Genomic DNA, 27,703 nt, shown 5'->3' on the forward strand with positions numbered 1-27,703 from the left:
ATATATAATATATTATTACTCATAATAATTTAAGTACCAGGTATAACCATGTGCAAAGTTATTATAAATAAATTATATTGAATTATATAATATAAAATTATTTTCTTCTTACCTAAGTTAATTTATAGAAAAAATATCATAATGAGTTTTTCAATACAATACACTACAATTTATTAGGTACTTTATTTCTTAGATAATGTGGTAAATTGGTAAATTGATGTATTAGTTAATCAACAATAACGTATTTTATTAAAATCTATTCTAAATACTTAGTTAAACGAAAAAAATATGATTAACTTACTCAACAAAAATATGGTTAACTGAGATTTATTAATGAAAATTATACATCTTCTGATTCAATAACAGAGAACCAAATAAAATATAAAATGTGATTCAATTGTTTTAAAATAATCGTAAAGTAAAAAGTTATGGACAGGAAAAGTGGTATCTAAATATACACACAATTTAAAATAAGTTTGAATAATTCATATGATGAATAAAAAATGAATACCTAATAGAAAATAAACATTTTACTCACCTTTTTTTTCTTTCTTAAAGTAATTCGGACCCCTTCGACGGAAACTTCTATGGATACTTTTTTCTTCTTTATTCCTTTAGCTTTAAACTCATACTATGGATAAAGAACAATATATTAAATTGGGTCAATCCACCAATTATTATATTAATGGACTCTAATGACAAATCAATAATAAATGTTTAAAGTAAAATGGCATTGTTATACCATAATAAAATAACTAAGAGTTTCAAAATAAAATATTATGGCTGGTAGGCCACTTTAATAAAAATTTTAAAATCCTAGAAGTGACAAAGTTTTTGGAGAGAAATGTCAAGAAAACACTTACTCTAATCCGCCTCATGGCTGCCACTATTTCTACTCGGTTTACTGGCCTGGGAACATCCAGGGATCCGATGAACTGTAACATATACAAATACAAATTCATTATAATTACAAAATAATAAATTGATGAATTGTTGTATCTAATTGAACATACAACAATAATTTCGTTAACATATATTGATGGTTCAATGTTTAAACTGTAATTAATTACTTGTTAAAAAAAATACTTTACTCCTCTACTGAATTAAAAAAAAACATTCGATGGTGATCAATTACTAGTAACTTGCAGAAAACAATTAAGAAAAATAACTAGTATAATAATATGCAGTAAAACCTCCTTATAACAGAATCACTCGATGGCTGGTGCTAAGGCTAACTGATTTTTCAGTTTCTGATATAGGGAAACTAAAATATATACTGGATATAGTTTATATGGGACAGTTGTTATTTTCTGATGCAATAGGAGTTTTCCATCTTACAGAGTGTCGTGTTTACAAGGAGGTTAGGTTAGCACTATATATAATAATAATGATAAACTCTAATGCACTGTATATATATAATTCAGAATTGGAATAGATTTTACTATTGCATTTTAAAACTATTATAAAAGAATTATTAATTATAAATAAATAATAAAATAAATATATTTTTTTATTTATTGTTAGGTATAATATTATATTCTGTTTTAAGATCGGTAGGTATTAAAAATATGTTATTATTTATTTTGAATAACACGTTGCACATAGCTTCTCATACGACCATAAAAAAATATTGATTACATTTAACTATATTTGAATATAATATGAAGTTAATTTTCAAGTTCAACAATAAATTGTATCTCGAAAGGAATAATTACTATAAATATTACAGAAACTAAATATTTAAATAAATAACATAATGATAAATTATACATATTCGTTGAATACCATATTTCACTATTTGCAACTAGACAATTAATGTTAGGGCTCGTCCTTTATTTTTAATATAAATAATTTGTTACACTGGAAACAAAATTGATTATAATTCGTGAAAATAATATGACTTTGTTTGACTATCAAAATCAATTGGTATCCTCAGACCTGGTATTACAGAAAATAAAAATATCATCATTCTTATAAGTTATAACTATAAACATACTCATGGAAAATTGATTACATAAATCATAACACTTATAACTCAAAATATTTAAACAAACAATACAAATCATTGTGCTAAATAATATTTTGTTTACAAATGATTTTTATCTGTTGTCTAAGCTGATAAATACTACAATAGCCTATCGTTAATGAATAATTTGATGAAACAATTATAAAAATAAAACATTTTCAATTACCAAAAGTATAGAAATTAAAATTACAAAGATACTAAGTGGTGGGAAAATCTTCTGAGACTCGGCAGGTATAGGTTAATATTTTATAGTAAACTATACTTAGAATAAAGAAAGCAAAACTGTTTCTCGAATTTCTTATTTAGTTTCTAGTTAGGTAGGTACAGAACAATAATATAATAAACTGTTACCTATAATATTGGTTGATCGTACAATTTATTAAAGGAACCAATGAAACATAAACTATAATATTTTAAACTACAATGTAGTACCTATACTACAAATTTATAATACGTATTTTATTCATCAAAAATCACAATTTATCATAGTTTAAATAAAAACACTCTAAATATAAAGCACTATAAAATAATTTACATAATGTTTACATTGATTTCATTTCATTTTAAACATTAAAATTTGATCCAAATAAGGTAATGGCAAAATTATAAACTGTACAAAAAGTACTTTCTGGTTAAATGAAAACTATAGAAATTAATATAAGCTAATACAATGTAGCTATTGTCTGTTTTTTAATGCAGAAATTAATTTCAATTTTTATTTATTAGCAAATGCTTGCATACCTACTATTTTCTATCTCTAAAAGTTATTGTAATTTATTACTATATTGTAGTTCATTTTAATATGCATAAAATAAAATAAAATACAATCGAATATAATGGGCATTAATGGCGTTATATAATTTATTACCACCCGCTTTCGTTCTAAATGCTCAAGATAGAAAATTATTTTCTTTACAAATATGCAATTTTAATTTAATTATAGAACTAAAATCCTTCGTATTTACACCATTAAATGTTTACTTTACTGTTTGGTAGATATACGAATAACAGTGAATTCATTTTTAAAAAGTTATAAAAATCTATTGGAGGTAAAATCTGATACAAGAAAATGTAGGTATCTTAAATATGTTGGAAAGTGGGTAGCCACGGTCAAGATACAGAAACTGTTTGTCAGGCACCCGTCTTGCTTCGCTTATCTCGGCTATTATTATAAATTATAATAATAACAACAATGATAAATCGTTGCATTTGAAAAACGATTTTGAATATAACTCTGCATGCACGAGACTAGTCATGGTTTTTTTTTTTTTAACTGTAATATTAACATTTTTTTCTGTTTCTCACAACATTGTAAGCTACTAAAAAAATAAAAAAATATGACCCCATTAAAGCACCATTAATATTCAATTTTCAGTTTATTGATAGAACTATATAAAACATTTAGAACAATATCTCCATTTCAGCATAATAGTGAATATTAAAAAAATAAAAAAATCCAAAAGGGAACACACTGGCTATCAAAATGTACATCAACCTCACTTCGATTAGAATCTAAAACATGATTTATTAAATTGCATCACAAACTAATAATCTAAGTTATACTTAAGTAACTACATATTAATTACATCGTATGAATTGAATAAATCTTATTGACAGGTACTCGCTATGGTAATATAGCAATATTATAGAAGATATTATAACCTTTAAGTGTACGTTTTTGAAATATTATTTAGCTTTAGAAAAAAATGTTAAAATATTTTAAAATGCTTTTGTTTAGATCTACCTAGCTACTTATAGAAGTAATAAATGAAATACATTTCATATTGTATTTTTACTTTAATAATTAATTTTAAAATATAATATACAACTTTTAGGTACTAGTACGAAATATAATTTGTATTCACATTGTACCATATTTTTGAATTTATATAAAGTTTGAAAGTTATGTGTTAGTTTTTTTTATAAAGATTAACGACATAAGTTTTTTTATACAACAATTTAATTCGTAGTATATGGTGTATCATTATACGCATAGATCTCAATAATAAATAATAGTTTTAAAAAAATGAAAATATATAAAACATAAACAATATATACTCGTACATAAAATATGCATATTAATATATTATTATTACAAGTATGTGTATTACTAAAATTAATTATTATATGAATCGATACGGGTAACTATATATTATCTCAATTATAATATATAACCCACAGACGAGGCACTCTTTACAAGACCGAAAATGTAAATATATTATGATGTGACCTTACGTGACGGGAACGAAAAAACTATTTTTTTATACCGTTTAAATGAGAAGTTAGTAACCATCTCTGATAATGTGTCTTTATATTACCAAAGCACCTGATTATAATTTCATGTGAAAACGTAGTACGTATCAATATTAATAGTTCCCCTACAATCTAAATTCTACAATATAGTTATACATTAATAATAATTATTATTATAGTTATAATAAATCGCTTCGAGGTCGATAATAATCAGAGCAAGTTATTTGAAGGCAATTTTTGCTACCCTAAATGCACCACCTGGTATTACGTAAACAGTGATATTCCTGACGACTTGACCTATATAATTGTTGGTTAATGTTTTGTCATATTCAACTTCGAAATACCTAATAAGACTCCAATAAATCACATAAAAATCTCTCCAGTCTCCGACTAAAATCGATAACATAAAATATCAGAAATATATTCATAAGGAAACTCAACGAAATTCGACAATTATTCGAAAAAGGTTCATTAACTATGTTAATATTTTGTTACCCAATAAAACGATGGAGTTTTTATAATTAATGTGTGTGAATGGGTACACGCAGTTTGAAAACTTCGGATTTAATAGCTCATATTTATATATAGATACCTACCTATTTAATTTATTAAAACAAAAACGTATAAATGTTCACATTTAATATAAGTCAATAAATCTATTTTATATCTTAACTTTTTGGTTAGGTTGAGTTACGATACGATGTTGGCCAGTTAGATTTAAATCTCAGGAAAAACGCTTCGTATACATGAATTTATTCTATTGGCAGACGATTGGGAACGTTTCGACTATTTGGGTTTGCATTAAAATAATATCGTAATTTATGATATAATCAAAAAGCAATACAGAGTAAAGGGGAAAAAAATTCGCAAAAATATATAAAGGAACTGAGCGTCACGCGATGTAAGCTGGCCGGTGCAGCTAGTCATCAACACACGAATAAGAGGAAACGCATATACATCGCTGTCTAGGGAAAGCTGCACTACAACCACCCTACCTGCCTATAATAATATCATATTAAAGTGTATAATATACATTTAATGTTATTACGACGAATCGTACACGACAATAATATCGTTAACCTTTATACGACGACGTACAAAAAACGGTGCGCGGGTGCGGGGTTGCGGCCGTTTTTCCACACCGCCTGCGCACTCTCGGGCCGGAGGTAGCGGACGCCGCCGTCGCCGCCGTCGCCGCCGCTATAATTAATCTAGCGCTGATGAGGCCCGATAGGCTATTTATGGGTCGGTGCACAGCTGCTTCTCCGGTGGTACACGACGGCCGTCGGTCGCCGTCTCGGCGTCTCCTCTATATAATTTAATATCCTGTCCGTCCGCACTGTGTAGCAAGTATTATAGCCATCCCGACACGTGATCTCCTAGACGTTTTCCGGAAGGAAAACAATCGTTGCCTACCCCCCCCCCCCTCTAACTCAGACACTCAGTAGTTTATTTAAGGGGACGATGGTTGGATCAACCACTGCCTCCACCTCCGCCTTCGAGAGCTTCGGATAAGGCGTCCCGAAAATCATCATCGGGACTTCTTCGACATATCCCGGAATTCATTCGTTAATAATGGGGAAATCGTGAGATTAACTTCAAATAAAATACAAAATTGATAATGCTGTTAAGAAACAAAATTTAAGGAGTTGATTAACGTGAGGCCCTTATTCGCATAAAGAGTTTAATTAAAACTTTTTGTACCTCAACTTGGTCGAACTTCAAATACGACAATGCCCCCCGTCACCTCATTGCACCACACACACACACGCACTATCTGGGGTAGAAAATCACAAAACTGTCGATGAGAAGAGATAAAAATGTGACCACGTTACATTGAGTGTATTTCTATTCGCTGCAGTTAGTAAGAATTATATACTTTAACGGTATAATATAATCCGAACGACGACGGTCTCCGACGAAACGTCACGGACAGCTGTCTCCGACCGAGAGTATGCAAACTGCGAATATTCAGAGTGCAATGAATACAAAAAATAAAATAAAAACGTCATTAGATTTCGTTCCGTTTCAGATATTTTTGTATTATAATATCATCGCGAAGTGTGTTGACGTGTATATAGGCGGCGCTAATGTCAGTTATTTGTATTTATGTATTGTTTTCGTCAGCTATTATTTCATTACCCATTCGTTATCCTCGTAAACTGCGAAATGCGAATATTCTTGAATCTCGCACGTGCTCTTCCAGATACGTACTCATTCTCCACCATTCCCATAGAGGATCACATCCCGTAGAGAAAACTGAGCATTGTCGCCCCGGCATGCTGTTTTATACCCGACCAAGTACAATATAATAGTACCTATGCTAAGTCCATCCGAATTCCAAATGTTCAGAAGAAATTCTGAACGTCGGTTGTTATTACGAGTTTATAATTGAATTATTACTATTCATTCATAATCCTTATTTACTTGTGAACCGTGAATTGTATTGTCCACGCTGAATTATTTTACTATCTTTCTCACTCTCTCTCTCTCTCTCTCTCTCCCTCTCGCTATGATTCCGATATAATATACATAATGAAAACGACCTTTTTGCCCTAAAACATTTCGTGTTGTTTCGTCAAGGACATAAACGATTAGTGAATACAAAGTCGATTAAAATACAACGGTTTTGCATTCAGCCCTAAGTACCTATATATTAATGTCCGACGGTCTAATCGACACTTAAATTATGTTTGAATGGTTTTATTTTTCACAACATTTTTCTTAAATTATTACGATTTCTATATGAGATTTTGTATCCACTGCTGATCTAGTTATCAGGTTTATTGTTGTAACATTGTATAATGATGCCTAGTACGTCTGAAAAGACGTAAGCTACCCGTGGAAACAGTGAAATGAAAACCGATAAGTACAATGAGGGGTTAAACAGATGAAACGCACAAAGCCTGTAGGAGTGTCAAGATTTTTTTGATTCGATCCTCAGGTGAGGAACTAACCTCGTTACCACAGCAACGCTATTGTTGTAAAGGTATATATTATAATATTATTATATTCCATTAAGTCTGCCAAAAGAGTGGAAGTCCCATCAGTAGAAGATATAAACTTTCCCTTGAAGGGTATTCATAGCTGCTTTACGTAACTATCACCTTATACTTTTTTCTTTTCTTGACGATTTTTAATTATAAATAAAAACATATAATACTCCCTCTTTTTTACACAATTTTTTTTTTTAACAAGAAACATTTAAAATGTATTTATAGAATATTTTAATTATTAATGTTAATGTATTCAATTTTTTTCTCAGCCATGTTAAATAAAATGTAAAGAAAACCTTTTTAGAAGATTAACGTCATACAGTTTTAAACGACACTTTTATAGTATTTTTATACTCAACCTTAACCCAATCATAATAATATCATATTAAGACTTATATTATTTGGTAGATAATCAAGAACATTTCAATAACAAATATTTGATAAGACATATTATATCATTTCTTTTGAATGTTCATTTCAGGTACTAGCCAAGTCCATAATCACGTCATGTGTAATATGATTTATTTTAATTTAAATTTAACAAAATATTTTTAAAAGATATAAAAATAAGTATCAAATTCAATCTTTGGTATTTTGATAAAGTAAAATATAGAAATATGATTTCTTATACTAAGGGAATTTATCTAAGAGTGTAGGTCCTACTTAAATAATGTTAATACATCCCATCGGATCCCATTGTATCATACGTTTTCATACAATTTTTAATCGTTGACTTAAAACTAACTACATGATTAAATATATAATTAAAATGCATAACGCCATTCAAATTAATTATCTTAATTTTGGTTCAATAATATGTTTATGATTAGTCAGAAGTTAGGATAAACAATACATTTAAAATATTACATCAATTTTACAACCAATCATGTTATAATAATTAGTTTTCACTGCATAAGCAATAATAATATTATTTCATTAAAATGGAGTTCTCAGTTTAATGTAGCCTCACGAGTCACGATAACATACAAATGTTAAAACAAAGTACTTTTCATACCAGTGAGAGTGATGATCTGGGGAAGGAGAGGTACCCATTTGAATATACAACACCCAAATATTTATCTTGTATATTTTTAAATATTACATAAGTTTCAAATCCATCACATGTGCTTAATGTCAAATTATCACTTAGAAATGGTATACATGTATACATATATTAGATATTATAAAATTAAAAGTATCAAAATAATTTTACATTTCTCTAGTGTTTATATACGTATTACGTATTCTTATTTACTAAAAATGTGAAGGATCCGTGAAACTTATTAAATTGCAAAACGTAAACGCTATTTAATAGTTACATTATTTGCAAATCGATCAATATTATTCAATGGTTTTAATGTCGATTTTTCTACACATATAGTTAAGTAATTAGTTAAAATATTTCTTTTAAAAATGTAGAATTATGCATGTGTGTGAGTATGGAGGGGCTTGTACTTCTTCCCTGGATCCGACCCTGTTTCATGCACTAATATGTAATGACTGATTGTGTGCAAATATGTTTGTTTTTGCATAGAGCCAAGTATGGAACTGATTCATACTTTCCAAAAATACTTGGCACTGAAAATTCTGTAGCCAATGCTGTTGATTTTTTTACTTTGTCTAGGACAATTTTTAAAAATAGTTTGCTATTTTTTATTATATAGTGTAAAATGTCAATGAATGCAATTTTCAACAGTTACTCGGTATTGTTATCTTCGTCCTCTAACAACAAAATACACTTTTAAAATTATTATTAACCACAGTGCGAACAATACATTCATTGTTTTAGTCATATGTATTTTTAAAGTTAAGTTTTTTAAATTTACATATACTTACACATATAATATACTAGACAACATTATAAGTATACCTCAAATATTTAAATCGCCTACCTACATAAAATAATACTATTTTATTCTGGTATAATTTTAAGCTTTCAAAGAATCCATATAAATAAAGATGATAAGTAAGTAGCCACAGGCTGTTAAAAGTTAAGAAAACTTAAAGTTATTGCAAACTAATCAACATTTTGCTGAGGAAGTAATCTTTAATGCTTGTTCATTAATAAACTTTGTGTTTATAGAATAAAATCGAGATGCTATGAATGATAACTATGTATATGCAAAGGTTGCATCGTCATGTTTGTCTCCGTGAATCCGCTCATCTACTATAAAATATAATACATTCTTCTTTACGTGCCTCTTACCTAAACTCAAAAACTTACTATTCAAATATTTACTCTTCAAAGAAATAAATAATCAAGCTTTCAAAACATTTTCATAAATAAGCTCTTGAAATAGGCTATTATATAGATTTTTAAGAAACACAAAATATAAAAAGTTTTTATCTAAGTTTAGGTCAACCAATGAATACTGGAGATTATAATAATTATTAATAATTATACTATTAAAAAAAATATTTTCCAAAATCAAATTTCCAGTGGTAACCATAGGTAATGTATGTGCAATGTAGAGCTAAATACATAATATAACATTTTACACTTAAATTCAACATTTTCTTAATAACTTACGAATAAACGAATTATGTTTCATTATTAACTATTAAGCACATGTTACATATGCTTTAATAGCTTTTAAATTTATCAAAGCAAAAATGGTTATGCTTAAATTTTTGAGCGTTTTAAGATGTTATTTTAAATATTCCATAGAAACATAGCATAACCTGCCCAATATTATTAAATTTACTAAAAATAACTCGTTGAATAACTTTAAAGCTCGTTGAAATGAATGACTGTTTATATTTTTGCGAATAACGTTGTTTGTTTTGGAAAAATGGTGAATCATAAATTATTGCTCAACAGCTCTTAGCCATTCATTGTATGCGTTAAGGAAAAATAATTCCTCGTATATAAGTTAAAATTTATGTTACCCATCTTATACAATTACTTAGACTTCAACTCGCAAAAAAATTAATGATATTTATTCTTCCAGTCTAATTGAATACAAGTGTTTTTTTCAAGTTTCAATTCACAATAAAAGAAAATGGATATTTTGTAATTTTAATAATTCAAAGCACTATTCTATTTTATAGTAGCTATGCAGTAATAATGTAAAATTATTATAACATGAAAAATAATGTACCTACCAAACGTGTAAATATTTTTTAATGACATAACTTAAAATACATATTGTATTACAGTAAAACAAGTGAAGTTGAAAATGATTCGTTTTATTTTTATTTTTTGTTTATTTACATAATGTTTGATAATTTTGAATTTTTTCTTAATAAATATTGAAGTTTTTTCGAATTTATTTTCCTATTAGATTCCATTTCTATAATTTCCGAAAAAAACAAGCAAAACAATGTATCGTGGTAAATACTGATTGAGTGTGATTTTGAATTTGAAGGTAATTTTCAGAAGTTAATTTTATAGTTTTGTTATTTTATGTTGTCTGTGCAAGATGATAAGGGTCTAATTGTTATACAAATAACGTATATTATAATGGAGTTGTTTTAAGAGCTTCGAGTGATTGATTTGTATGAAGATTTGGTTAATAATTTAAGTTTCCTCGATATATATATCACTCATTAATTATGATTGAAGTAGATAACAATAAGTAAATTAAATAATAAACAATGAGTTTCTTACCACGTTACAACATGATTACCAACAGTATAAGTTACCAAATGATTTTAAGTTTATGGAAATGGTTGACCCCGAGGGAAGCACAGGTTTTTTTTAAAAATACACAATATTTTTGCTGTTTTTTTACACACTTCACACGAAAACATAGTGTAAGTTTTAGTGTTCATTCATTTTCAAAAAATAGCGTACCTATAGAGCGACAGATATTATAGTGCATACAAATCTAGTACGACTGCGATCCATATTTTAAATACAATTTTACGAAAAGTTAACATTTCAAGCAGCACCGTGCTAACTATTACGTATTAATTGCATGTAAGCTCAAAACTTTTAACAAAGTTAAAGTTATAAGTTTAGTTATTAAAGTTCTAAAATCATGTACAGTTTTCATGAATGTATGCGCACATATGCTACTAAAGGATTGTTCAGAACAATAAGATACATGATGTCGTGCATTAATAATATAAAATACCCTTATTTGACAGTTTTATATAGTGTGTTACATAAAATAATTGAGTATTAAGGATACAAAAAACAATTAGTTGAGCACTTATCCAAGTAAAATGAACTCCATACCCGTAATGAAACAATATATACGTTATACATTCACAACACTTCCATGTTATTGTTTGGACAAACATTAATAGAAATCTTTTCTGAGTACAATGTATTTAGTGTGATAGAGTATAACTAAGATAGTGGACCATAAACCGTTTAAAAAAAGCACCATATACATTAGCACGCTAAATGTCTGATTTCGAAACGTGGATAAATAGATTCATTATCATTATTATGAGTCTGTAAAATGATAGGAGTCAAACCAAAAATAAATTATATTTCTTATATTTTCTCAGTCGAATTTACTTAACTAAAACAGAAACCACTTCTTAAAAATACGTTTAAATAGTATTTACTTTATGAATTTATTATTAATATTATTATTGTATTACAATTAGTCGATATCTAGAATAAAAGCAGACGATGAAATTAATTGAATACCAATGTTTGGCAATGATGCCTTCTATGACCCAGTAAATGCTTGTAGACTAAAAAATGTAATTAAATAATATTTTTTTATATTTTATAAAAAAACAACAATGGTTTTGATAAATATTGAATCATGAAAACCAAAAGTCACAACGGACCTAATGTGAAGTACTAATCCCCTCAATACATGTATGTCATATTAAAAACTAAAATTATATCCCGAGATGGATATTAAGAGATAAGACTTTAATAATAACAATGTAGCGTGTACTGTTCTGTTCGTTTATTGTATACGTAGGTATGTTAATCCTTTTTAAGGTACACTCAAGGTCGCCGAAACAAACACAAAGTGTTAGTGTAAAATTCATTTCATGAAAATTCTCATGATTCCAGCAACTTAGGTGCGTTCTGAAATTCAAAACTTTTTTTTCATATTTAGGTCCAACAAAATTAAACACCGTGAAATATGATTTAAAAACGAGAATATCTAGCTGATTGATCAGTTATAACAACTCAGTCTGAAATCTGAATAATACCCAATTGTTAGAAAAGAAAAAAATATCAAACAATAACATTGTGTAACGGAGACTTACAGGTGTATTTTATTTTTATTTTCTGAGACTGCACGTCGGATGGCCATTGTATAATGCATAATGTAACGGAGGTATTCTGGATGTTGTTATAAATATTTATCGTGAAAATTTAATATAAAGCGTTATGAGTTTTTACATTATAAAAATAAAATTATACTTGAAAAATATGCATAATATTGAATTCATAAAATAAATTACCTCCAACCAAATGCATAAATTGAAAAACGAATAACTTATTAAAAATTGTTTTTATAAAAGTGTTATTATGTTATATAATAATATGATCAAGTAATATTCCTGCGTAATTTTATTCTTATTATTTTGAAATCTGATGGAATTTCGAAAAATGAAAAGTTAACATCTTGTTAATAGAGAGACAAGGTTATCTTTCAAACAATCAAATTTAAAATGCAATCACTTCGTTGTTTTTTCACGACAGAAACGTAAACACTAAACAGAAATATGATTTATTCCAACATTTAATCTTATTTCCAAAATATGTGATAAAATTCCATTTGAGGTACCTATTCTAGATTTTGAATAGGATATTTGAACAAAAAAGTTGATATGTTGCCAAGACTCGGTCAATTTATCATTTTAATCAAACTGATCATATCGGATGTTTTTCTGATGTATTTTTAGTGAAAATTAATAACATCGTTATGCTAACTTTACCTAACCCAATTCTTGCTTTACAAGATATTTATTATTTGCATTGAACATGAAAATTTAAAAAATAATATCTTTAAATAGTAATCTCAATAAGTAACTAATAACTGAAACCTAGCTAATGAATTCTAATATTATTATGATAACAGCGTGTTTTTATATATGTATATGTGTCTCTAATGAATAATTAAAATATATTATAATACATGACGTATATACTAAAACATACACAAGACAATGTATACAATAATATACATAATATATACATTATCATATTGATTAGTTTGATAGGTAATTCTTATATAATATTAATATATTATACTAACTAACTTTATATTTTCAATTAAAAAGCAGACAATTTTGTTGTGAAAACAAATTTTTTTAATCCATACATATAAATCACTTGTAATTATCAACCGTTATGTAAAAACAACCACTGAGGAAACTTAATAAACTGTCAAATATATATATATTTCTTTTAACCCATCCAACAATAAAATTGAATAATGAAATATTTTAATGGGCCAAATTATCTTTTTTTTAATGATAAAAAATGTCAACATCAAATTTATACCTCATACAGTCATACGCATAAAGTTGTATTATTATCTTTATTACATGAATTGTCAGTTTTTCTTATAATGTTTATGAAATTCAATGAGCTGTACAAAAATATAATGCTCAAATATTGAATTAAAAAATGTCATCAAACATTTAAAAATTAAATAGAAAATTAAAGATTTCTGAGAAAAATCACGTCAATGCGTACACATACCGTGTAAGAATTTATCATAACTTACTAATATACTAATATAACCTCATAATCAATTTTCTTTTATATATTATAAAGATATTTTTAAATAGATATTATTATTAATTACTAAATAGAAGAGCACTATAATAATACATAAGGTACAACCAATGCCATTTATACTTTTTAAATCCTTTTGATCTTGTATTCATTATTTTAATAATAAAAGTTATGAATATTAATTATAATCATAAATAGTATCCAAACAAATAATTTTAAAGAAATAATGAGAAAAAACTCATTCAGTTTTTATTCTGAATATTATTTAGTTAAAGGTAGTTAAAACTTTACTCCCCACTCATAAATATTTGATTTTAAATAAATTTTATCGTTTTACTCATTAAGACATTTATGTCACAACTGCGACAGTGTACGTTTGTATAAACTAAAATAAAAACTGCAAAAACAGGAACTTAATAATCAATAATAATAAAATAAAGCATAGACTATTACGTTGTTTTTTATTTATATTATATACGTAATTATTAATTATTTCATTTGTCTAAAATTGCTTTATAAAACAAAACAGCTATACGCCGTTGAGTAGGTAAATTACTTCTTTATGTTATAAAAATGTATTGTTAAGATTGTTGGAAATCATTTTTTTTTTATAAAATAATTGGAATCAGAAATTCAGAACATCTTAAAGCTCAATGACAAATACGCAATAATAATAATAATGATAAAAAACGTTTGAACCTTCTGGTCTTACTAACTACGAGATTTTCAATACGTGTACTAAAACGAATATTGATGTATTTTAAGCACCAAACATTATATTAGGTAGCTTGCAAACGCCTGGATAATGAAAATTTAGCGTTTAAAGTGAGAATGAATGTTCAATAATCAAAGCGTATCTGACACCGGATTGCGTGTGGGTGCGGTGCACAGACCGGAAAATCGAACTGAAAAAGACGGACCGGGTGTCTGATTCGCACCTGCACAACACTTCGGTTTGTTTTATTCTTGAAAAACTATCAATATAGGATAATTTCAGTTTTATTAAACTCTCATTCGATTAATCTTAAATGCAGAGCACGGAAAATTGTGTTTTTTACGACAACAATAGCATATATTATAATAATGTATATGTATTTTTATAGGTAAAACAGTGGTTAATAATATAAAAAAAAAAAATAAAAAACGCCCATGAATAATACATTTCCACGCGATGGCTATTAACTGATTATTATGGGAAGGGCATAATGTGGTATTGTGCGAGGGGAGGCACCGGACATTGCACTAAACGAATTTCCGGTCAACAGTCCCTACCTGTTCTATCCGATCTTCGTAGGGTCTCTTTTCGTAAATGTAATACGTGTTTACATGCATTCAGATCCATGTGGAGCCGCATAATGGATATATTGGTCGTGAAAAAATTACTTTCTATCTTATTTTTTCTGATCTATAATGACGTATGTCTGAATTGGGGCATGAATAAAATTGGCATCGACGTACCAGGTTAACGCAGTGTTTATACAACAACTTTTTGTAAGAACATGTATATACCTATAATAATATACACTTAACCTTAAAGCAATGGACTGAAATATTAATTTTACGGTACAAAAACTGTTCGATATTTTAAATGCTAAAAACATTCTTTTTTTAAATTACGTCGGAAGTATTTGGGCAAACATCAACTAAATATAATTTTCAATCTTCCAGAAATATAATTTAAAAATTATTTAATGAAGCAGAATATCGTTGAGACTAAAAATCAATAATGAAAACATCTATACAAATGTATAATATTCATTTAATAAATAAATATTTTTTTTCTATTCGAACTGGAGTAGATAAGTACTTCTTTTTAATTTTAGTGTAATTATTTTAAAACTTGTTTTCACATCAATAAAAATACGATGACTGAATGTCATGTTATATTCGTATATACCTAGTATACTTTATAAGTTTACTAAATAGAAACATATGCGATACTACCCTATCATACTCTATAATCTATGTATTTCCAAATAATTCCCTTAAATAATATGCTGATGCTTATTACGTAATCAATACACGAATACAAGCAACTGCACTCTTGTTCAAGTATAGATACACGTTCCTATTTCCAATTCTGTTGTAAAACACTCAAGCAGGTATTACCCACCGATTCGACATTTATCAATATATTTCTAAATAAAAATATATATAGAATATTATGTATTGTCTTTTGCTCTCGTTGGTGCTAAATACTTTGCATAGGAATAGTTGTTAGACTTCTATACCTATTATAAATTTACTACACTATATACCTTTATATTTCGCTCGTATATATTCATATTATATTAAATATATATATATATATATATATATGTGATATTGTATATATTTATTCATACAGTAGGTACTATTATTGATGTCTTTAATATTATAATGAAGACTTCAGATTATTTTTACCATGCATTTGTATTCGTTCAATAAATAAACTTCTAATCAATTAATAATTCTAAATAAAGTTTGGATAATTCATTAAATTGACTAAATGTATAATCACACTACGCTAAAACCACTTCATTAATATTCGTGATTTAGAACTTATTTTCTAGCTTAATATCGAAGTATAATATTCAAAAGCTCTATCTATAACTCCTTTATTCAACAACTCGACTTATCAATCTAAGACGAATTAATGAAAAATAACGAAAATAATAACTAGTTAAGTATTTGGCTGTCTTATTAATAAACATACACACAACTGCTTTATTAAAAATAAAAATAATTAATGTTTAGTACTTAAGTTGAAAAACAATTGTTTAGAAAACCAATATGTCGTTAAAATAATAAAATGTAAATAGTTGTAGACATTTTAACATCAAATATTTATATACCACAATGTATCCACTAATGATGTACCATACACCCTCTTAAAAAAAATAAATAGTAACAATTTATCATATTGTTGAATAAATGAGCAACATTGACATTTATTTTGTTGGGATGGCAAAAGGTCTATCAAATTATAAACTCATCAAAATTTTAATTTTAGTTTTAATTATTTTTAGTTGCTTAACTTAAAATCATCTTAAACATAACATATTGTACATTATACAAACAATCAACATTAAAAAAGTCACACGCAACATTTAAAATTCATAAATGTTTTGTTCCTCTCAGAATCTAATAAAGTATTACATAGAAAATAAACACTAATAACTATACAGAAATGTAAGATTCGTAAAATATAATTTAAGACGTATTAAAATCATACATGTATACTGCATAGTACCTACCTAACCTTCGGGATTTTAAAACGTTACAAATTTAGTTCCATTATTAGTATTGTTGAAGCACAAAACAATCTAAAACATTTTACAGCATATAACATAAAATATAAATAATAGCAATATAATCCTGTTTGTTTTGTTGCTTAAAATAAGTAGTGTATTAACGCCTGTATTCATATTATAGAGTACGACAATTAATTGATCAACTATTTATAATTATATTTTTAATACGAACTAAGATTTAGTTGTAAATGATTTCAACATCGTTATTACATAAAGGATTTGACGTATACATATAATAGTATTATAGGTACATGATATTATTATAAATTATACATTTTGTATAACGTAATAATGTATTACTAATATTATTGAAAACATAATTTTTTTTTTATAAACCGTTAACATTAAGTTATTATAATCAATACAAATAATTTTGATTTTTTTTTTTGTGGATTTGACAATAAAAGTTTAGTGTTTTTTATTTAAACTTATTTCGTTACCAAAAGGCAAAAACTTTTACTTGCTTTAACAAACTTACTAATGTCCCCACATTATACCTCACAATTAAAAATGTCCAAATAATTGTAAAATATTTCATATCATCAAACTTTTGTTTAGTCCTCGTTTTTATAGAACGACCTCGAGCGGGAAAAAAGTTTTGGGTAGTTTTCACTTGAAATTATATCCAGGCCATTGATCAGAAAACATAACACACGATCCGTCCACATTTCATGGTAGACGAAACATTTAATTTTATTAAAATGTATACAACTTGGAGACATTAATCATAGTATTTTTTTTTTTAGGATAGGTATAATAACTACATATTTTATTCTATCTGTCTAGAAAGAGCCCGTTTGTGCTGTCAACAACTGTGGTGGTAAAGAACCATTCACGTGGAAACGGGTATGAAAATTGATGTTTTAGAGGTCCTTACGTCGTCGAACTTCGCTGTTCTACACTACACTATGAGGCGTATAATTTCAGCCGGCAAAACTTCGGACAATTTCGCTGAGAATTGAGAAGTTGGGGAGCACCAAACACTTGAATAATTTTCTCCAACACTTTGATCATTAGTCAAATTGTCTTTCACAAACTCATCGGTTAACCAACAAGAACAATTATAGGTTGAAAGGCAGTTCAGCTAGTGATATACTATATACATAGCCTTATGATGATTAATTCACAGATATAAGATTAATAAATGATAAAACAACATTCAGTAGAGTTTTGTAGATGGTTCAATAAAACCAACTTGCCTATAGGTATTTAATTAATCGACCTCTGCACAATTTGTTCTACATATATATATACATGACATATAGTATATATATATACTTTCAAATCACATATTTCTTAACGATTGTAAACTATCCAATGTAAGATCTTAACTATTTAAATATAAGTACCTATTTTAAGCGATTTATTTTTACCTATTTTAAATTCTACGAATATCACAAATTACATTTTATACAATATGGTTTCACATATATTAGCAAGAAAATTTAGGTACGGGCATTAAATATCATAGTTGATACAGTAAACAAATAAGAAGAAATCAAATTGAATGAAAAAAAATTATAATATATCATTGGTAATGGAGAAAATAGATTAAAATCGTTATTTCTTATTTTTAATGAGTAGCTACCTAATAAATTCTCAGGACTACAACTGGATAAAACCATTTAATTGTAATGCATTTTGATGAATTATTCAAAGTATATTTTTTTAGATAAAGTATCAACTTCAAAGTATTTCCGTCAAATGTTTGATTAAGTTTTATTGCTCAGATTTATATGATCATATATAATAACATAATATAACGGGAATAAAAATATTATAACGTATAATATCAAACAAACAATTTATTTTTAAGCGAACAAATCACCGACGTATTTTTTTTCTCAGTATGTGTCTATCCTTCACAAAACTAATAAAACCCACATATATACGGTCTCCGAGTTGGTTATACGTGAAAAATAACTTAAATAAAAAAGGAAACATTTTTAATATAGAACCATTGAGATTATCAAACGATCTACAACATAGCTTAAAATAAGAAAAAAACTAATTCCACTTTTTAAGTTTTAAAATAATAAACCGAGTTTCTTCTCGAATTCAATACAAACAAACACCATCACTATTGATTTTCATTGATTATTTATGCACAATTAATTGGATACAATAATTAATGAACTTAACAATGCTCGTTCAAATCGTTCAGATCGTTCATAATGGTAGAATAATGTTTAAAAATGAATGCATTATATTCGTTGCATAAAAATTAATATATTCATCAAAATATCGTAGAGGTGGAGATTATTATCAATCGTAAGATGTGTAATTTAGTAAATGATTTTGCAGTGTATTATAAATACAAACAGGAAATGTTAAGTACAATTACGCAAATAAACACGTGCCTGCTTATTGTATGCATATATTGCGTTCTTTATTATTATTATCATTATTATCGTTATTATTATTGCAATAACAGTAGTTTAAAGTTACACGTTCACGCAGGTGATTTGGCCCAGTAAGGATTCGCTGTTGTCGAAGCCCAACATAATAATTAAGACATTTCTTTGTTCGTTATTTTTTCGATTTATTGTCAAATAACTAGATTTTCATTTATTTAGTATTTTTTCAAGTCCGACTATAGATTTTTTACTGAGGTCGACACTTGTGCACGACTCTTTTTACATACCTATACCTTTCAAATATCATATTATATACATCGAGTGTATAGTGCATACTACTTGATACCCATGTCATAGGACATAGTACCGACATCATATTATTCTATACGAGTAATGATTTTTTTTTCACCTTACCAAGCCGAGGGTAATGCGTTTTTCGGATTTACTATTACTATGTATAGCTCTTCGCCCCGCTTTCCTGGGTATAATGATTGTGTACAATGAACCATTCTGCTGTTATGAAAACCGCCCGATGAACAATGGAAGAATATTGTACATGTGACGATGGTGTTCAAGTAGGTAGAAAAATATCGTGGTGAAAATGTAGATGTGAAAATAGAAGGTAGGAAATAATATTACGTGTCATTTGATGTAAAAGCTGACAAAAAATAAATAAAATAAGGTGGTTATATAGGTACGTTACGCTCGAGTTTATTATTTACCTATATGATAATATAGGTATTATAATACCTTCCTTTCATCCAATAACTCAATTGAAAGTATGTCAAACGTCAATAAATAAGGGTCCCAGGGAGATTGAAAAACGCGTGAGTCCCCAAACACATCTCATTTAATGAGATTACATATCATTTTCCTGTATTTTGATTAATTAAAAAATATAGTATATTATAAACCCTATAAAATTAATTTTTCATATTATATACATTGTATAACATATAGGGTAGATGTTATTTAAATATTTTGTTATTTTGTTCGTAAAAAAAAGATCAAATCTGAACTAATATATACTTGTATGTTTTAACTTAAATTGAAAAAAATATTTATTAATATCAATCTATGCTTATACTTAAATATCTAACGTCGTAATAAATGTATGCAGGTAAACTAATTTTGAATAAAAAATATCAATAGGTACATTTTAAATCATACTTAAGCTATAGGTACTTATTTTACTGTCCTAAGTGAAAGTTATTTTCATTATTTTAATATTTAAAATCAATTATAATATCGATGTTAAGAAAAATGAATTACTAATAAATCAATAAATCAAAAGATAATTGCATAACATGCATATTTTGTGAAAATAAAAAAACAATTCAATCATTTTAAAAATATTATAAATCTGCTAGTAGGTATAGCCCATTGGGCATTTATATTATGTTACTATTTACTGACCGATGATGAGTACTGTTGTTTTGACAAACACACACAATATATATATATATATATTGAAATTATAATTCGACTAAAACTTTTAAATAGCTGAAAATATTTGACATAAGGTTACTTCGATTTGATTTGTTCAACCATAAAGTTTGAACTAATTTTGTACTATATAGGTAAAATTAAACAGTTATTCCGATGATATTATAGAAATTAGCTGTCTTCTACAGAACAGTCTAAAGCGTAATTTTATATTTTTAACCTTATTTTGATCAGATTACTGGAACGAATTGCCAAATAAAAAGTCATGAATAATAGGTATATCAAATTGTCCATGGATTTTTTTCTAACCTTCATGTTCGTATGTCAAACTTTGTGTCTGTGTAAGAAGTGTCTAACTAGTGGATGTAATATTCACACCAGTTTTTTGAAATGCCATGACAATTATTACAGAAAAACGATATACTAACACGATACATAAAAATATAATATATCCTATATTCCTATGTAGTCATAAGGGTAGGTACATGATTTAATAAACAAATATACATTTATTTTTGCTTCATTATGGGAGACATTATTTGAATTAAAATAATTATTTTTTAGGCGATAAAATAATTCAACGCAATTTAATTATAAAACCGTGATAACCTAGGTGCTCGATAATTTTGAACGATAAAAGAAATTCTGCAGTATATTGTATGTTATGTATTTATCATAACCTAACTCATTAATTTAAAATCAAAGACATGCTAAAATAAGTGCCTATATTGTTTTTAAGAATACAAATTTTGCCATAGGTAAGTATAAAACGACAACGCCGTATAAACTAACTAATAAGTACGTATTATAAGCATAACGTGTAACGATATACGATACACTTACCACGTTATTGTTCTGCATCTTTATTTAATTCAATTATTTATATGAATGCATTTATTTTATCACATTCATAATATTAATTATAAACTGAATTAAAAGATTCTAAAATAAGGAAATTACTCATTTATGGAATTCAATTTAAAATTTGAACTGGATAGCATATTATACCTACGAAATAATGTGTAATTAGTAGATTGGAAGATCATTGAAAAGCTTGTTTTCAACCTATACTTAGAAACATTAAAATATAAACAATACTATGTCGATCACAATAGTTCAAGTTTTTTTATAATTTTAAAATACTAATTTAAGTCATTGAGTGAAGTTTTTAGAAGATGAAAAATGTCATGTCCATAAATTATACCACAATATTATATATATGTACTCAAATTTAAGTCTATGGACAACATTCAAACTTTTCAAGAGTAGGTATCCTCCTTTTTCCTACACAGCTGGTTAATACTTTATTCAATATAGGCTAATATATCGGCTCATACTTTATTTAAACACAAATCATTTTAAATTGCTGCTCTCAGATTCCAAAGTAATTAACACTTTTATTGCTTATGATGAAAATTGAATACGTTTGAACGCTTTAAACGCACATTATGTTGTATAATAAAAAGCTTGTATTATATTATAATATAATAAATACAATTTTTTTTAATACATAATTTTCTGTAGGCAAATGTGTGGATAAATTGACTAAAGTGACATTATTAAAAAAAAACTTTATAGTCCATAACAAATATCTAGCCAATAATGATCGAAAGCAATGTACAATTATGCTTATTTGCAATTTTTAATTATTAACCATAATAATTCATGAAACTTGTAATAATATTAAATACATTTTTGAATTTTCCAAGAAATTAAAATTTTGAGCTAGAATCAGCATTTAGCTGAGGACATTTTTCTTATTTGTTCATTTTCAGATATTTATTATTATCCTTATAACAATTTATTTGAATAGTTCAATCTTATAGATTCTGAATAATATAATATAATTATTTTAAAATACTGTAATAAACATTTTATTTTACGACTGAGAAATGTAAGACTATAATAAAATGTATGTAAATCTATATCAATCCGAGTATTGCCAAACTAGACTTTGCTAAAAGTTTTTTAATTACAAAATCCTATTTTATCTTAACCATTATAGATAGATAAATTGTTTCCAATAACCTGATAATACTACCTCACAAAGTTTTGTACCATTTATCCTTCGGCACTTAACGTTTCTGAAAGTTAAAGGGATGAATCGATCTTTAAATAACCACCTCCACAAATAGTGTTTTATTTTTTAGTCGTTATAATGCCACAAAACGACTTGTCATTACCTATATCCTTGAACCTTATTTATTCAGAATTCCAAACTACTCAACACTGTAATGTAATATCCACAAAACTTTTTTTATAAAGCAATATTATTTTGGGTTTGTGATCTTATATTACATATAATATTTTCTTATGTTTTCACAGATACATCATTATTTTTTATATGCTTTTTGATACTTTTTATTTTCATTTTATATTAAACTGACAATGATTTTTCCTCAAACATCATTATTTTAATTGAGTACCTACCTAATAATTATGAAGTTCGTTTACAAATGTATAATACATTATTTATATAATTATTATGAACAAAATTAATCCTATAACTTTTTTTGTATAATTATTTACATTTGTATTTATAAAACGTAAAATAATCTTACTATACCTACGTTTGCTTAAAGCTCAAAGTTTTATAGATTGTATAGATTTTACACGTATCGTATCTAACAATCTACATTATGTATTCATTATACACACTTGAAAATTTAAATTCAAAAAAATATGTTTAATTTGGTAGTCAAAACGAATATAATAATGTAATAAATATACAAATATAATAATATCAATGCATAAAATATATATTTTAAGATAATTTTTGCCATAGGTAGAGGCTATAAAATTATATAGTTTATTATTATTCAATCCTTAGGTACCTTTATACTGTACATATAATTTTTAAACGAATAAAATAATCCTCAGAAGAACGGTTCCTTCTACGCCAACACCAAAAATCCTAACAGACTACTCTAGGCCTGGTCAATCAACCTGCCAGGTGGCACTCCTGGGTGCTTAAAAACGAACTATTTTACATAAACTTGTACTAATTTTAATTATATAGGTATTTTTATTTAAAAAAAAAAGAACTGTTGGTATTTGGAATGCCTACCAGTGTAAAAATGTATATTAGGATAAGGTAACTGCAATCTGCATACCAGAGATCGATGGCATGGAATGGAGGATAGAGTATTTTGAACAGACAAGTTTTAAAACATTATAACGATGCAGCGATGAAACATCAGATAATTTTGAAGTCGTTGTGTTTTTACGTCGTAACTAATCGAAAATATTAAAATTGATCGGAAAATAATATTGTAGAAAATACGCTTGGATTAATTTTATAAGTGCTTATAACTACCTATTTAATTTGAATACGGTGCGCGGTGATACGTAATAAATAATAATAATGTACAATATAGCATCCTTCCGGTGCAGCGTTCGATGCATTATTACCGTTTTCGTTTAACACGATTTAATAGCAATAACTAATATTAAATAATTGTCGTTCCGCGAAGGAGGGAGCAAAACGACTATAATATTATTTATTATGAACTCGGGAGTCGGGGGGACTATTACTCCGGCACTAGGCGGCGGCAGTGCTATATCGGCGTGTTATTAATTTCGACGTGAATATTAACAAACGCTCACACTGCACGTGCACTCGACGCCAACCGTATTATACGCGCACCATGGCTGGATCCGAGTAGTTTTATTGTCATATTATTAATATTAAACGGCTGTATAGCGTGTTGCATGCCTGTATCTGTGAAATACTGAGATGGAGAAAACACGATGGATGATAATATGCTAAAATACGATGAGACGGGATGAGGGGTTGGCTGTAACCGACTGAGCTTTCTTCAAAACATTAGGGTAGTTTAACAAAAAAAAAAAAATATACAATCTACCGCATTAATGATTGTTTAAAAACAAAATCATTAAACGACTGTTCAAAACGTATAGAGCGTATGAAAACTAGATACATTTGCAAACAAATTGTGACAATTTACAACTTACAAGACAATTACACAGTGTTAATGTATTATAACCTACTTAATGTATTATATCCGATGTTTGTCAAAACATTTAGTTTATTTGGTGTAAATAATTTTATAATATATATACTATATAGTGGACCAAGTAAGTAGTAGGAAAATCTGAAGTAAATAACTAGGTACCTAATTAAAATGTAGGATATATTATTGTAACATAGGTACCTACTATAGCTACTACCTAGGTATCATAAATTACAATATATTATGAAACTGCAGCTGGAAAATATTCATGATCCCTTATCCTTAAAGGTCGTCAACGAAAACAGCGTTGAAAAATCAGTCCTTTGTAACGTTTTCCTGCAGGGCCATTTCCTCGAAAACTGTCACTGGAGAACGGTACACTGACCTGATATCGGATTAAACACACGTTGTAGGATTTTACTACAAACAAGAATAATAATATGGATGACCTGCACGTGCATGCATTAAAATAATAATAATAATATTATGTAGGAGTCGTAGTTAACCTTATATAATAGCCGGTAGGTATATAACAAAACGGGCTGCGCCTGTCGCTCCTGACTCTCTCTCCCTTCAGCTCGCTCGTCGTCTCTTTCTGGTTTTTTCGGTGCAACGACGCCATCGATGCGCGCTTGCCCTGCACCGGCCATATAATTTATTATATTATTATATATCCCACACGGACGACGACTGCGACGACTCGGTCTCTCGGTCCGGAGAGTGTCGGCGAGTCGGTCGTGGTCGTAACAACGATATTATACATAATATCACACACACACACACACACACACACACACACACACACACACGACACACATAATATTATATACACGTGCGATGGTGGTGCCCGGGCGTTTACTGTATTATATACGTCCTCCGGCTCCGGGGAATGTGGAATGACCTTGAATCGTCCACCGCTTTCGATAAATTATACTATATAGGTACCTACGAACGCACTCCGAACATTATAATACACCATACTTTATGATATTATACACTTTACTAACCACTAAGACTACGACGGTAAATTATGAAAAAAAATAGATACGTACAATACGTATATAATAAGTACGTTATTATTAAGAAAAACACAACGAAACCATTCATGCACAGGCTGCAGCTGCCGTCCGCATATATACTCATATTATATAATATGTATATATACTACTTCATAATGCACAGGAACGAGACGCCGCCGTCATCGTGTCGGTGTCACAATGATTTTTAATTATGTGCGGGCTCCGATCAACATCACCGTCGATTACGACACAACCCTTTCCCGGCGTTATATGAAAAAGTTAAAGAAATAAAAAAAGGTAAAGGCATTCCTCCTCGTCGCCGGAGACGTTTGTGCATTTTACCCACCTCGTCGTTTCCGGAAATTTGGCCGTCTTTTGCGTACGATTGGACAACATTTTTAACACTCGGGGTACCGATATATAGGTAGGTACGAATTAATTATTATTCTCGGTGCCGTAGGGAGCGGGTGTTCTATGCGTATCAGCTGATCGTTTTTTGCCGTCGAGACCCCCGCAAGTTTAGGTTCTTCGCACGCGTGTATTAATATCCATCATATCCGCGTGATTCATGTGCGGCCGTTATATTATTTGCAACGATATTAAATGTACCCACCTATAGGTATGTGTAGTTTTTTTTTTCGTCCTGCGACAATCGTTTTTTTTACGTGAAACGTATAGAAAAACCGTCGTCCGCTGATATCGGAACTCGAACGAAACCCATTAATTTTATTTACGACGAAATGCCGCACGGGACGACGACGTCCGCTCGAACGACGCACATCCATTTCCACGTGTGTGTGTGGCAGCCGTTCGACCGTGTGTACCGACTCCCCACACACGCTTGATGGATTTCGATTACCTACCTCGATATGGATAGAAAACACCACCTGGAATTTCGAGTTTAGATCGGAATCCGTCTGTTTATTACTTAAAACTCGATTTTTAATTGACGAATTTCAGACATGTCTTAATGATGTTTTAATGGCGTGTACGACGGAAAAGTGGTCTACGTACCTATAATCAAACACATTATCAAATTTCACTTATACCAACAGGTCATGTAGAATTGGAACAAAGGATGAGCATAGGGAAACATTATATTTATACATTGCCGGCAACGTCGGATGCACTTAAATTACCGTAATATTATTATTGTTTAGGTACCTACGAGCAAAGTAGGTAGAACGAAGTTTGGGGATTATTATGACACATTTAAACAAACAAATGATTCATTTTTATATCAATTTCAACACTGTAGACTCTATAGTATAGAGCAACGATTTAATAATATACTTCACGCGGTAATATATGCCATACATTTTTTTCTTAATGTTATTGAATACCTAAAAATTCAAATGTTGAAATTCATAAAAACGAACGTTTTTCGTTTATAAATTCGGATATTATTATATACAACAAAAGTTTTTACTAAAATAAAAATTTGAGGTAAAAAAAACCAGTTAACATTTTAAGATTATCTACTCGTATTTCTGTTTTCTAGGATATACTTTAACTTTATTCAATAGTTGTTGTATGTTGTTACAAACAACGATTTCTTTTAAAAGTTTTAACTTTTTGACTATACCATGTTTTGAAGCATTTATTGAGTTTATTCTACTTTTTTTATCTATATAAAATATTATTTATGTAGGACATATTTATAGAATTATAT

The 27,703-nt window shown here is 28.1% G+C and overlaps 1 protein-coding gene across 2 annotated transcripts in view; it reads right to left on the reverse strand.

Annotated features, from left to right (window-relative positions):
- Nucleotides 1–27,703, reverse strand: part of LOC111026839 (carboxyl-terminal PDZ ligand of neuronal nitric oxide synthase protein) — a 52,314-nt gene that overhangs the window by 17,955 nt on the left and 6,656 nt on the right. Inside the window, exons 2-3 of one of the 2 annotated variants that reach the window (XM_022304983.1) lie at nucleotides 864–935; nucleotides 539–631 (exon numbers count right to left, since the gene is read on the reverse strand). In XM_022304983.1, coding sequence (XP_022160675.1) covers nucleotides 539–631; nucleotides 864–935 — 165 coding nt within the window. Of the gene's footprint in view, nucleotides 1–538; nucleotides 632–863; nucleotides 936–27,703 lie in introns of those variants that run through there. The other variant, XM_022304985.1, reaches the window with a different exon arrangement.

This window comes from Myzus persicae, unplaced genomic scaffold, assembly GCF_001856785.1.
Source record: "Myzus persicae strain clone G006 unplaced genomic scaffold, MPER_G0061.0, whole genome shotgun sequence".
In the NCBI taxonomy this organism is placed as follows: Eukaryota; Metazoa; Arthropoda; class Insecta; order Hemiptera; family Aphididae; genus Myzus; species Myzus persicae.